The sequence below is a fragment of the Megalobrama amblycephala genome, linkage group LG7 (genome assembly GCF_018812025.1).
Source record: "Megalobrama amblycephala isolate DHTTF-2021 linkage group LG7, ASM1881202v1, whole genome shotgun sequence".
Classification (NCBI taxonomy): Eukaryota; Metazoa; Chordata; class Actinopteri; order Cypriniformes; family Xenocyprididae; genus Megalobrama; species Megalobrama amblycephala.
In genome coordinates this window covers 10,477,567-10,491,171 of record NC_063050.1, presented here as the reverse complement: position 1 = coordinate 10,491,171, position 13,605 = coordinate 10,477,567, and the positions used below count along the sequence as shown (strand labels likewise).

At 37.0% G+C, this 13,605-nt stretch overlaps 1 protein-coding gene and 1 long non-coding RNA gene across 2 annotated transcripts in view; one reads left to right on the top strand and one right to left on the bottom strand.

Annotated features, from left to right (window-relative positions):
- Positions 1–4,452, top strand: part of LOC125271309 (B-cell receptor CD22-like) — a 49,392-nt gene extending 44,940 nt beyond the window's left edge. The window contains exons 10-11 of the mRNA XM_048195398.1: positions 3,177–3,433; positions 3,532–4,452. Coding sequence (XP_048051355.1) covers positions 3,177–3,433; positions 3,532–3,589 — 315 coding nt within the window. The 3' untranslated portion in view covers positions 3,590–4,452. The remainder of the gene's footprint in view (positions 1–3,176; positions 3,434–3,531) is intronic.
- Positions 3,137–6,745, bottom strand: LOC125271340. The gene is made up of 2 exons (XR_007185578.1): positions 5,201–6,745; positions 3,137–3,336 (listed from the first exon to the last, which is right to left on the bottom strand). It is a non-coding gene; the product is annotated as an uncharacterized LOC125271340 (long non-coding RNA).
- Positions 6,746–13,605: the final 6,860 nt, after the last annotated feature.

Sequence of the window (13,605 nt, the reverse complement as noted above, 5' to 3'; positions counted from 1 at the left end):
CTTTGAGGAGATGTTAGATGTTCCACATCCTGATGTGTTACAGGAATCAACGGAACACCTAACATTTCACTGAAAACCGCTCCAGAGCACCAGAGGTGGCAGGGAAGGAGGGTTTATGTGAAGATATTGAGAAGGGGCGGGTGTTAGATATTATAGGGCTGCTGAGTGTGACGAGCTGGTCACCAGTTTTACGAGGGGAAGCGCAACTGGCCACAGTCTGCTTTTGAGCCTTTCTTCAGTAGGTCAGCCTGGTCCACCTGCAACACTGCCATAGTGTGCAGAGCAGTACCAGTCTGACACACAGATTGAAACGCCTTCCCGCCAATATGGATGTTATTATGCATAGCTCGGTGGGGAGTGCTGTCTCTTTAAGTGACTATGAGCTCCTGAGAAGAGAGAGCTTGCAAGCGTCTCTTTGAACTGAAGCATCATCGTATAATCACACGCCCTTGCACCCACGATAGTTGAATAAGTTGACATTGAGGGCACAAAGGCACACAAAAAATAAGGTTTTCCCCCATGAACAAGTTAACGTCATGGAGGACCTATTTAATTTGGCTTATATATACATATATATATATATATATATATATATATATTATTATAATAATTATAAATAATTTTATAATTTATATAGATGGCCATTTCACTTACTAATTCCTCAGAATTTAATGCAGCTAATTATCAGACAAGTAAACACAGTCTGAATGAAAAGCTGTGCTTAAAGGATTAGTTCACTTTCAAATTAAACTTTCCTGATAATTTACTCACCCCCATGTCATCCAGTATGTTCATGTCTTTCTTTCTTCAGTCGAAAAGAAATTAAGGTTTTTGATGAAAACATTCCAGGATTTTTCTCCATATAGTGGACTTCAATGGAGCCCAATAACGTTTGAAGCTCAAAATTACAGTTTACAGCGATCCCAGACGAGAATAAGGGTCTTATCTAGAGAAACCATCGCTCATTTTCTAAAAAAACAAAAACTAATTTTATACATTTTAACCATAAATGCTCATCTTGAACTAGCTACACTGCTAAGTGTATTACTGCCCTCCACAGGTCAAAGTTTGAACTAAATTGCCATATACAATATGCTAGTGCAAGTATATAACAATTAATTCAAACTTTGACCTGTGGAGGGCACTAATACACTTAGCAGTGTCTACACTGCCAGAATTCTAATAGATAAGAAGAAGAGAGCTAGTTCAAGATCAGCATTTATGGTTAAAACATGTATAATATTTTTTTTTTTTTTTTTTGGAAAATGAGCAATGGTTTCTCTAGATAAGACCCTTATTCCTCGTCTGGGATCGTGTAGAACGTTTTGAAGCTGCTTTGAAACTGTAATGTTGACCTTCAACCGTTTGGGCTCCATTGAAGTCCACTATATGGAGAATAATCCTGGAATGCTTTCATCAAAAACCATTTCTTTTTCGACTGAAGAAAGAAGGACATGAACATCTTGGATGATATGGGGGTGAGTAAATTATCAGGAAATTTTCATTTGAAAGTGAACTAATCCTTTAAATATTTCATAGATCAGTCTGATATGCCTGCAACAGACATTGTGTACAGCGCAGTACCAGGCTGACTCGCTGTGAAACGCCTCTGAAGATGCGCATCATCACGCGAGCGTCTCTCCGATTTGAGAGAGCATCATATAAACGCGTGCTTTCGCACCCGCGATAGTTGAGCGTGTCGACGTCACGGGCAGAAAGACACATATTTATTTTAGAAATGCTTTGGGGGTCTGACTAGTATTTCAGTAGATGAATGACCGCCCAGAGCAGTTCCCTTTCGCTTTCATCACGGGATAAATGCTCGGAGACAGACAAACTCACATTCTATTCCAGTGGAAAACACTTCGGTGTCCTCCACCCGAGCCGAAGAAGCGCCGAGACACGCTTCGGTCCCGGCAAAAGGACAGCGTGATCCGGAGAGAGAGAGAGCAACAGGGTTGCACCGGTCTCTCAATCCTCAGCCAGATCGCCATGCGAGCCCCACAATCACATTGTGAGTGCTACTACCCCTTTGAAATAAGCAAAGTGAACGCGAAGCACTTCATCTGTGAACATTCACAATGCTCGCACTCACCCTGTTACAACGCAAGGGCAGGGTGCTCTTCCCCAAACAAACAAACAAAACAATAATGGTGTGTGTCCGATTCGGAGATGGAACATGGAGACACACACCGTTTGCTTTGTTCAACCATGACTTTCTCTCAAATATATAAAATATAATGTATGTGTGTTCACTTTTCACTTGTCAGACAGTTGAAAAAGGAACAAAGGGAGAGAAAGTTCTGCGCACTGCCGGTCAAATCTAACTCCTAACAATGAAGGAAGAAAAGAGTTTGATCAGAGCTGCTTCACACACACTTCACAATTCACACTTGCGGTCTTTGCACTTGACCACTTGTCTACTTACATAACAATTTCCTGTATTTGGCTCAAGTGTTCAAGTAGGTGTGAAGACTGCAAGCGTGTGTAGAACGTTTGATTACCCGATGGGACACACTTACAGTCTTGCAAAAAATGCAAGCGTTTACAGCTTTTTTTTAATTATTATTTTCAATACTTTGCATTTTAAAATGCACTTCTACATGTCTGTTCAGTGGTCGCTATGTAACTAACAGAAGACATCATTTTAAAATTATGGTGCTTCTTTGAGTGATAAAAATCAGTTGCAAATGTTGTACAAAATACACAGTCTATTCATCTTTGCATCAATAAAATGCGCAACACTTTATATTTTACTACCAAATTATATGTATTATATAATTAATTTAACTTACAGTCGTTTGTTTTCCTTGACATCTCGCGATTTCGGGGCATGTGAGTTCCTGAACATAATGCATGATGGGATACGCTTAGCCTTGAATAGCGCTCTGAAGAGGTATTCAAGGTAGTGTGGGTTTAGTGTGCATTAAGGTGTGCATTTTTAAGACATGGAACAGTCTTGCGCACTTACTTCCTGTCGCGTGCCCAAGACCGCAAGTGTGGCTATTTGGACAGGGCACTACTTTCACTTCCCATATGAACACAGAATGGTGTAGATTCAACACCGGGGAATTTACTGTGCTGTGTTTCAGACTGTAACAATTTGTATCTGAACAATTTGACTAAGAATCTATACCTTGGGATTTGTCTTCATTAATTATTTTCTTGTATTTCAGAATGATCTCTATTCTGACGCATCTCGAAGAGTTTCAGTCCATGACGAGCCTCTTTCTGAACCGGATTCAGCCAATGATGCTCCGTATGCCAGTGTGAAACCAAAGAGATTCAGAGGAAAAACTCCTGAATCCAGAGATACTGAGGAGATCCAGTACGCAACTGTCCAATATCACAGAAAGAAAGAGATGGAAAGACCAGAAGAGAGTGAATGTCAGTACGACAATATAAGAGTTCATCAGCCTGATGCTGCCATGAGGTGAGAAAAACCAACTTAACCAGCACCAGTTTAACCAGCACAGATCATATAATCTGAGCTGTAACATTGTTGTGCTTCTGTTTGTTTTGTGTTTTTAGGCGATCAGCTGTTCAAACTATGGAAGATGCATCAGTGATCTACAGCAGCGTCAAATGAGTGACCAGCAAACACAAACCTGTGTTTAATTGTTAAATTAAAGATTGTTGGATAATTGTATATTTGTGAAATAATTTACCCATTGGTTCATACTACAACCAATATAAACATGTTCATCACCCACATTAAGACTAATTTGTTCTCTTTGACCATTTGTGAGAGAATGACAGTCATTGTGTGATGGACTGATTTTCTTTCTATTCTGTTTTGTTTTTGTTTTGTTTTTTTTCTATTTTTAAGTTTGTCTGAGTTGAATCTGTTAGTAGCATATAGTTTTTTCAGTATTTTTGGTCTTCAGTTTTGGGCATAAGTTTAGAAATCAAAAATATACTTTAGAGAGAGAAATAAAATCACAATCTGATTCTGAACAATGTTGTTCACATCTTATACATCGCACTCTCATCTGAAGTCAAGTCAAAGAAAGTCAGTTTTACTGTAAATAAAATTGACAGATTGTAACTTTTTTTAAAAAAATGCATTTATTAATAATTAAAGTATGTTTTGACATAAGCTAACAACAGTGTTATATGTACTGCTTATCAACATTCAAATGCATTAGGCATTTTATTATTTAATATATTTCATAAGGAGTTTCCTCTACATGTTTTACTTTGTATGTTTTTACAACTATGGCTAATGCTTTAATAAATTGCTGATTAACCTTCAAGCTATTTAAGTCTGTGGTGTATTTGATCTGCTGGATACCCAGCACTGGTAGGACCTCTAGAATTATTATTCATGGACGGGCATAAACAGATTATGGAATTAAATTACTGTCTTGCGGATCAAAAAATAATAAGTGTGAATCAAAAATTTAAAAACAAAAATATATTGCACAAACTGAAAAATATAATAAAAAAAAAAATAATGAAAAACGTATCAAACGACGTGGTCAGTGGTCACAGCTCAAAATATAATACGCCTGAATCAAAAAATTAAAAGTGCATTTAAAAGAATAACAAATATGAATCAAAACTTTAAACACATTAAAAATGAAAAACTTATGCCTGGCTTGCCTATATGGCTATTACTGACTTCGGTAAAGTTGGTTTTATATTCACACATTCGGACTTCTGATAAATTCAGACTTTCCAATAAATGTGCAATAAATTAATGTTTGCGAATTTTAAGCACCGACATGATATTGACAACCAACGATTGTCAACTTACAACATTTTTCACAGTCGATCAAAATAGGCAAGTATTGTTTTAATGGCATATTTACTTGTGAATGTCCACTGAATGTCCAATGTAGTGTGATTAACAAGGCCATTGAATACGGATGTCCGAATGTGCGAATATAAAACCAACTTTACCGAAGTCTATTACTGTTAGGCCACGTTCACACAGCAGCAGAATACGGTTGTCAGTCCTGTATTTAAGTCCTTAAAACGGTTGCGTTCACACGCAGTACAGTTATTTACGGGAGTGACAACTGCATTTTATAACCGAACTCACACCTGTAAATTTTCAGGACTCACAACCGCATTCTCTGAATTTTCGCACTGTGTGAACGGAACAGGACTGGACAAATAGTTGTCTGTCACATCACACAGTGCGAAAGAGACGCTCTAAAGTGTTTTGTGTGTGGTTTCACTTTCAGTAACTTACTGCGACAGAGATGTGAGCTGTGCGTCATCTTAAGGTGTTAGATCCAGTCTGTTCTCCACCGGAGCGGCTCATCTCAGTTTTGTGTTTCTTTTCAAATTGCGTGTCATGCGCGAGATGTCGCAAAGGACGTGACACGCGTGTGCAGCGGTTAAAGACTCTGGCTAGCGTGTGTTTACATACTGCTGTTGGTTAATGAAGTTTTGATGGATGAACTCGTGGTTCAGTTAGTCTCTTGTCATGTGAAAAGTGATAATACTTTTCAGTCTTATGGACTTCGCCATCTTTAATATTACGTTGGTCACTGTCGTCATGGTTACTAATAAGAGAATACGGGATTGACTCTCGCTGCACATTCATACCATAGACTGTAAAAAAAAGATGGACGACGCGACGCCGCTTCCTTCCATTGTATTGAACTGAAGCCAAAATGTATGAGGGGTGACTTCAACAAAATGTGATGATTGCTAAGCAAACTGAGAGGAGAACTAACGTGTATACGCACGCCAGCCGTCTGGCCAAAATCCCATAGTATTCAGGCGTCAGACGTCAGATATGAGACGTTAGACGTCACGGTCACGTGTTGGAGCTGCGCTCAAAGTGCGCGGCGGCGATGGCGGCGACGTAGTTGAGAAAGTTTATTTTTTACTTTGCGTCTGGATAACGTACGTGTGGATAAACGTCTGGATAACGTGAGTGTGGATAAACGCCTGGATAACGTACGTGTGGACTAGCGTCTGGATAATGTATGTGTGGATAATAATATTTTAGCTTTATTCTTATTTTGTCCAAAGGAAGCTTTAATTAAGGTGTAAATGTTCGTAATTGTAGGAAGCATTACAAATCTGTCTCCCTGAATGAAGCTTAGCCATTCCTCCGGCCACCTCTGTTGCGCAAGCACCGTATTTGCTGACTTTTCTCCGTTTAAAGGACACACCGGCCATTCCAGCTGAACTTTCACTTCTTAATATGGATAATAATAATAATAATAATAATAATAATAATAATAATAATACGCTAATAATAATAATAATAATAATAATAATAATAATAATAATAAAATAACACGCCCAAAAATGCATATAAGTGGCGATAGTAACACTGCAAGTGCGCGCTTGGCTTGAAGCAGCTAAACAAATAAAATAACAGACGAGCTCAACGGTCAAACATGTTTTTGTTTTTTGGTTTGTTTTGTTTTTTACGCGCATGTTTACTTAGAAAAAATAATGGAAAAGTGCTGCAATGGCATAAAAAAAACCTTAAGGTTAGCACAACGAAATAAACAAATATATTGCATGGTTATACACGCTCGTTTGAGATGTGTTGCATTAATTATTATTAGCAGGCCTAGACTTATTTATTTGTTCTCATGTGCTTGCATTCGATTTGCCTAATGCAATAAATTGAATTATTATATTTAAGCTTTATTTATATTTTAGGTGATGTTGCTGGGTAAGTGAATTAAGAACAGTGCTCAGTCATAAAAAAATAATGTTGTGTGTGCGTGAGGCGCCGACGCGATCACTTACATTTTCTTATAAAAGCGGGAAAAAATTAAAATACTCAGACATTTATGGTCACATTTATGTAACATTTCGAATCTGTGAAGGGTTAAATAGGCCTATTATTTCACAATAAAAAGAAAAAATTGCCTGTAAAACAAAGAAAGCAAAAATAATTTCCTTTCTGTGGACTTCTCAAAAATGAACCGAAACTCATCATATATAACTTAGTTACTTGTCGCAGTTTGTTCCTCTCATTTTGTTAATCTGTTTATTATTTAGGCTAGGTGAAATAAATTTCGCGCATAGGTTATTTATTCCTTTTATAGGATTTCTCCATTCAGAAGCGCTGCTGCCCGATGATGATGATGATGAATCCTCATGTTCTGTTGTTTATTCTGCTATTTGTTCATGTAGGCTAAAATTAATTAAACCCCTGGGATTTTATTAATGGGTCACAGACACATCCATTGTAATTTCGTTTAATTCTAATTTTATTTTACCTTGTCGGTTAATGAAAAGATAATGATCTCATCGGTTGAAAGTCAGGGGAGGAAATGGCATCGACAAGGCAACACTTAGTTTTCGTTTAGTTTAAGTTTTTTTTAACATTTTTTTTTTTTTTCTTATATTCAGGTTTATTTCGATTAGCATAAATGTTTTAATAGCTAGTTTTATTTTTTCTTAGTTAACTATAATAACCCTGCCTGGGAAAAACATCCACAGCTGCAGTAGCTACAGTCAATTTTCCAGCTGTTTAAGCCATGAATATTTACAAATTCACGAACTAATTATTGCCGTCTGGGACACAATCTCAGGCCGGGAGTCTCAGACTCATCGAAGCCAAATACAGATTGATGCTCGGGAAGCTAACAGCAATTTCTTAACGATCAGCATTTCATCTGAAAGAGGTTCGCCTGAAAATGTTGTCCAATAGAGGGAGCCACAGGATAAGGAATATTTTAAGCTTATTTTCGTTATTTTTAAGCTTATCTGTTTCCATACTTTTGAACTATAACCATTAAATTTTTTTAACCATGTTCTGACAATATAGTTTTACTGTACATTGACATCTGAGAAATGCTTATCCCAAGAATAATTATTTTTATTTATCCTAATATGCTGTCTTAACTAATATGACAGTTTGTTCTGCATGTGTATTTCTTTTTTCCGGTATAGGCTATAGCTTACAATATTATAATTTCTATTAAAATACATGATTAAAGCGTTTGATAATAGGCCATAGCTTGCACTCTGAATTAATTTTGGTCTTTTAATTTAACTGTCTTTAATGCATCATGCATTTTTTTTTTTTTTTTATAAAGGATTTCTATGGGGGGCAAAACCCTGAAACAATATGTTTTACTTGGATAATGCTGTCATTATCTTAGCAGTAGTGTTTATGACAGGAGAAATGTGTTGATTAGTTGTCATTAAGGACATTATGGACATTAAGCCCAGGCATTTTCAAGTTAAGCAATAGCACAACTTTTAATGTCAGTTGATTGGCTAATAGTGTAGGTCATGTTTTCGTCAACATATTTAAACAAAATTAGGAATGGAGAAATATTCAGCGATTGTGAGGTGCTTAAATGTGTGTTGTTTTTTTCTTTTTGCTCAAAACAAAGCAAAAACACTAATTTACAGAACTTCAGACAATTTACAAAATAGCAACTGGCAAAAGTTACTTCAGACGTCACGGCGCAGACGTCACTTAGCTTCTCACACGGTTTCTCAGGCGAGAAGGGGGGCGACGAAAGTGTCACGCTTCTTATCACACGTCATTGGTCACGGCTTCTGCTCACGGCAAGGTACGCGACGATCGACACGACTGATTGCTTAGTTAGCATCGTAAATAGCAAAACGACACCCAAAAAAAATGGGCAGATGAATGGGCGCTGACACGTTACGCAATACGTCAAAAAAAAAAAAAAAAGTTTGGAGCCTGGGCATGCGCAGAAGGAATCGTCAGTGGAGCCCGCAGGCGGAGTCGCGGTATCAAACTTCCGCCCAGACGACTGCGTCATCATTCATGTATTTTAAATAGACTATAAAAATTATACACAATTTAAAATTATACCTATAAAATAATAGGCTATTCTGTTTCTAGAGCAATAATATTTTTGAAACAGCAAATTCAGTAGATAAAATCAATAATATGCCACTAGAAACAACTCTAAATCGTCAGAAATGGTCCTGCCATTTTAAATCAAGTTCAACTAACGTTAGGAGATCGATTGCTGTAAGCTATCATTAGTTTTGTCCTGCTAATTATTATTTTATACCCATAAAGATAATAAATAACTGCCAGATAACGATCACCTGCTTTTTTTCCCCGTCATGGCTAACGTTAGGCGTGTTATCTTAACTAATAACATTTATTAATTAGCTTATAACGCCCATATTTATTGTTACAGAAAAAGGTTCAGTGATCCGTCAGATCCTGTAGGTCAGTTAGTACAGTTTACTGCTGAACAACTCATTTTGTTGGTGTTAAATAACAAAGAAATCGAAAATTAATAGTTAGATAATACATCTTCAATCTCCCCTCGAAGCTCCGACAGTCCTCAGACAAGCCGTCAATCAACTTCGAATCATGACGACACGCCCCGTTTTTATAGCATCAAATTGCTAGCTAAAATCTAAATTATCACAAAAACGAACAATTGAATATATATCATCGTGATAACAACTACCTTAAATGACCAAAACCATCTTTCAGAAAGTTTTATTTGAAGCAGAATTTATTTTTAAGTTTTCACTGAAGTCTCATTCGACTGCATTGAGAGGGCGGGGTTTATGACCTGTACTGCATCCAGCCTCCAGGGGGCGATCAAAGAGCCCGCAGCTTCACTTTTCAGGACGTATGAGACACACCCGATTCAACATTCTTTCAATCATTCAAACACCTGCTGTGAACAAACACTGAAAGAAAGAGAAATAAGAACACAAACTACAACTTTCTTCAGCCACAGCCTTAGATGAACTGAAGATAAAAGACATTAAATCTCTGAAGATCTGATTAAACAACTCCACAAACAGCATTACCAGCTTCACTTATTACTAACCAGACTGACTTTATTTCTGTCACACGTCTCTTATTGAGAATTAACAGAAGTTTAGATTTTTCATTTGAGGTCACCATCATGGAGATCAGTGTTTATTTTAGTTGAGCTCTTGACTTTTGTTGAGTTGCTTCTTTTTCAGCAATTGCAGGTTATTTCAGAAAACATTTCTGCATTGATGAAGCAGATCAACATGTCTGTTTTAATAACAGACAAACAACTGCATTAAAGTGGTTTAAATAACTTTGAGGACTTAAAGGGTTAGTTCACCCAAAAATGACAATTCTGTCATTTATTATTTACCCTCATGTCGTTCCACACCCGTAAAACCTTCGTTAATCTTTGGAACACAAATTAAGATATTTTTGTTGAAATCCGATGGCTCAGTGAGGCCTCCATAGCCAGCAATGACATTTCCTCTCTCAAGATCCATAAAGGTACTAAAAACACGCTGATTCATTGTGCTCCAATGCTTCCTGAAGCAGTATTTTGAAATCTGCCATCACTAAATAAGTTTTTTTTTTTTTTTTTTTTTTGGCACACCAAAAATATTCTCGTCACTTTATAATATTAATATTGAACCACTGTACTCACATGAACTGATTTAAATATGTTTTTAGTATCTTTATGGATCTTGAGAGAGGAAATGTCATTGCTCCCTATGTAGGCATCACGGAGCCATCGGATTTCAACTAAAATATCTTCCGAAGATATTTTAGTTCTGTATATGTTCCGAAGATTAACGAAGGACTTAAGCCACGCACACACTTAACGATTGTAAGGCCGATTATTAATGTAAATTGATACTTATGACTGATCGCACTCAAACGCGTCCAGTCAGAGCCAGTTGCGTTCAGTCTGCGATTACAGTCGGTGTTCAAATTCCATGTGTGAGTATATAAATCGGCTCCAGTCGAAGGAAACAATCGGTATGTGTGATCAAAAACTGAAATATAAAACTGTGAAAAAGAAATAATTTGTTTAAACCACTGTAGTCATGTCGACTATTTTAACGATGTCTTTAGTACCTTTCTAGACCTTGAAAGTGTTGATTATATTGCTAGAGTCATAGACCTCTCAGATTTGTGTTCTGGAGATGAACGAAGGTCTTACGGGTGTGGAACGACAGAAACTTCCACATCACAGACAGTGAACAGCGGTTGTGACATTTTGGAATCCATTATCACAAATAAGCCTGTGTGAATTCACACACATCTCATAAAGATCCTGTAAAGACACATGACATCGATGTGGCATGTACTGTCTCCACAGTGACTTAAATTTGCTTATGATGTGTGATTTCTCTCTAGAGAAACCACACTCGTGCATTTTTTTTTCTAATGGCTGAATTTATTACCTTTTTTATTTATTAATGCTTCAAATTCATCATTATTTAAACCAGTCATGAAACTACAGTACTGTAATTTGATAGTCATTAAAACAGACATGTCAATTTGTTTTTTAATCTTTCTCTTTCTTGAGCAATGCACAAATGTTCACTGAAAATACTTGCTGAAAGAGAAGCAACTCAACAAATGTCAAGGTCACCGATCACCATGATGGTGTTCCACTCCGACTAGCCACTTTGGCGGGTTGAATATAATTTCACCCTACAGCTAAATGAAAGGTAGCCAAGCTCATCATATCACAAAATTACAATTCAATCACAATTCTTTATTGATTAACTTGCTGTTAGTGAAGGCGGTATAGGTGGAATTGCGCTGAATGGCACACAACAGAAGCGCTCTCTTGCATGCTCAATCAGTTCTCCTTGCGCCTGAATAGTCAAATACAGGCACACACAGATGTCAAAATGGCTATTGTGTGGACTATCTCACGTGAATATAGTCGGTTATGGCTTAAGTGGACGTAAGCAGGTGGGTAAAAAACTGAATATGTGTCAGTATATTACGTACATGCATTCAACCGCCCAATTAAATACCTGTCTGCTATTAATGTTAATCAAACAACAAAAGTGCTAAAATTGCTGAGTGGCTAGTAACTTTGGAAAACCGCTAGCCACAGTGGCTGGTGAGCAAAAAAGTTAATGTCAAGACCTGCTGGTTAGTAATAAGTGAAGCTGGTAATGCTGTTTGTGGAGTTGTTTATTCAGATCTTCAGAGATTTAATGTCTTTTATCTTCAGTTGATTTGTCTAAGGCTGTGACTGGAAGTCAGTTTTATTTTCTTGTTCTTGTTGTTTCTCTTTCCTTCAGTGATTCTGCTTATAAAAAGCAGGTGTTCGGATGTTTCAGGAACATCATACTAAACTTTAAATGGTGTTCTATTAACATTAAGGAAACTGGACAATTTTATGTTCTTGGAAAGTTACAAATCAATGTTCCTATTAAGTTATTAGTAAAAAAACAAGTTCAAAGAATGATTCAGGAGCATCTTACTAACCTTAAAAAAATGTTCCAGTAACATCAAGAAAACATTTTAATGTTTCCATAACACAAACTGTTGGAAATTGGAAAATGTTCTTAGAACAAAATAATTGGTTATGATTGGTTTGGGGTAACAAAGAACATTAAGAGGGGTATAAAAGGCAACACAGTAGGTGTGGTTGTTCTTCTGAACATTGTTCTTGTAAGAATAAAATCAACAAACGACATTTCCTGAGTGTTTGTTTCATTACATTCTCATCACTAAAGGAATAAGGATTTTTTCCACAACACCCCCTTCACCCTCATTCACTATTCCCTACATCACTCCACTAATATAGTTCACTTGAAGGAGTGAGTGAAAACGAGAGAGTGAATTCGGACAGAGTGGAAGAGCTGCCGCTTTTACATAGTTTGTGCTTTCTGTTTAATAATCATTTGAATCTTAAACTGGCAGCTCTAGTAGTAAGATGAAAATATTTATCTTGAAATCTGCCATATAAACTAGCATGTATAAACCTTAATTAAACAATTCAATAGTGCCCAATTTAAGGGTATACGGGACGATTTTGGACACAGCCTCAATGATGATGTCAAGGCTGTAATGTGATTGGTTATCAAGGCACACATGATTAAAGTTAGTCATTACACTTTTTCCAATGGTAGAGCCACGGATCTTCATATCTCCCAATAATAAGACCATCTCTGGTATAAACCAGGCTTTAGACAATTGTCATCTCCACCCTAACTTCTGCTGCTGGCCTGAAACTGCTGTCACGTCTAGCACTGCGGTTCAGCAGTTAGACATATCTCATCTCATATGAGCTTGTTCAAACCCTCAAACTAAAACCAGAGTTCACCATTTCCTGCTACTGACATCAACCTTGATGAGAGTCACCTGTAAATCACAATCATTCATCTTCACAATTATTCATCTTCAACTTCAAGAAAAAGATCATAATTTTTCTTTAAGTAGGTTTAGCTTAGCACTGTTGTTCTTTTGTTTAGGGAGGGAAACAGATATTTCCGCCGCTGGACTTTAATAAACAGTGTTAACCACAGAAAGCCCTTCAATGTGACGCTAAAGTGCTTGAGTTAAAACAGTCAGTCATTCGGTTGCTGTTGATCTGATGAGCTTCAACACGGTAAGACAATAATGAAAACTGATAATTATTACTCATAACATGCGTGTGTTAACATGAGAAATGTTTAGAATAGTGATAGTGCAAGTGATGATTATAATAATGCTGTATTATAGATATATTTGATGCTGATGTTGGTCAGAATGGCTCCTGCTCTTCCTCTGATCTTTCTGCTCATGATTCACAGTGAGTCTCTGTTTCATTCACATTAGAAACACTCTGATGTTTTATTCAAGACCTCACAATGAGCAGATGATGAGCTCTTTCTTCTGTCTTGTACTCATATATATCAGGAACAGGAAGTTAGGGTGAGACA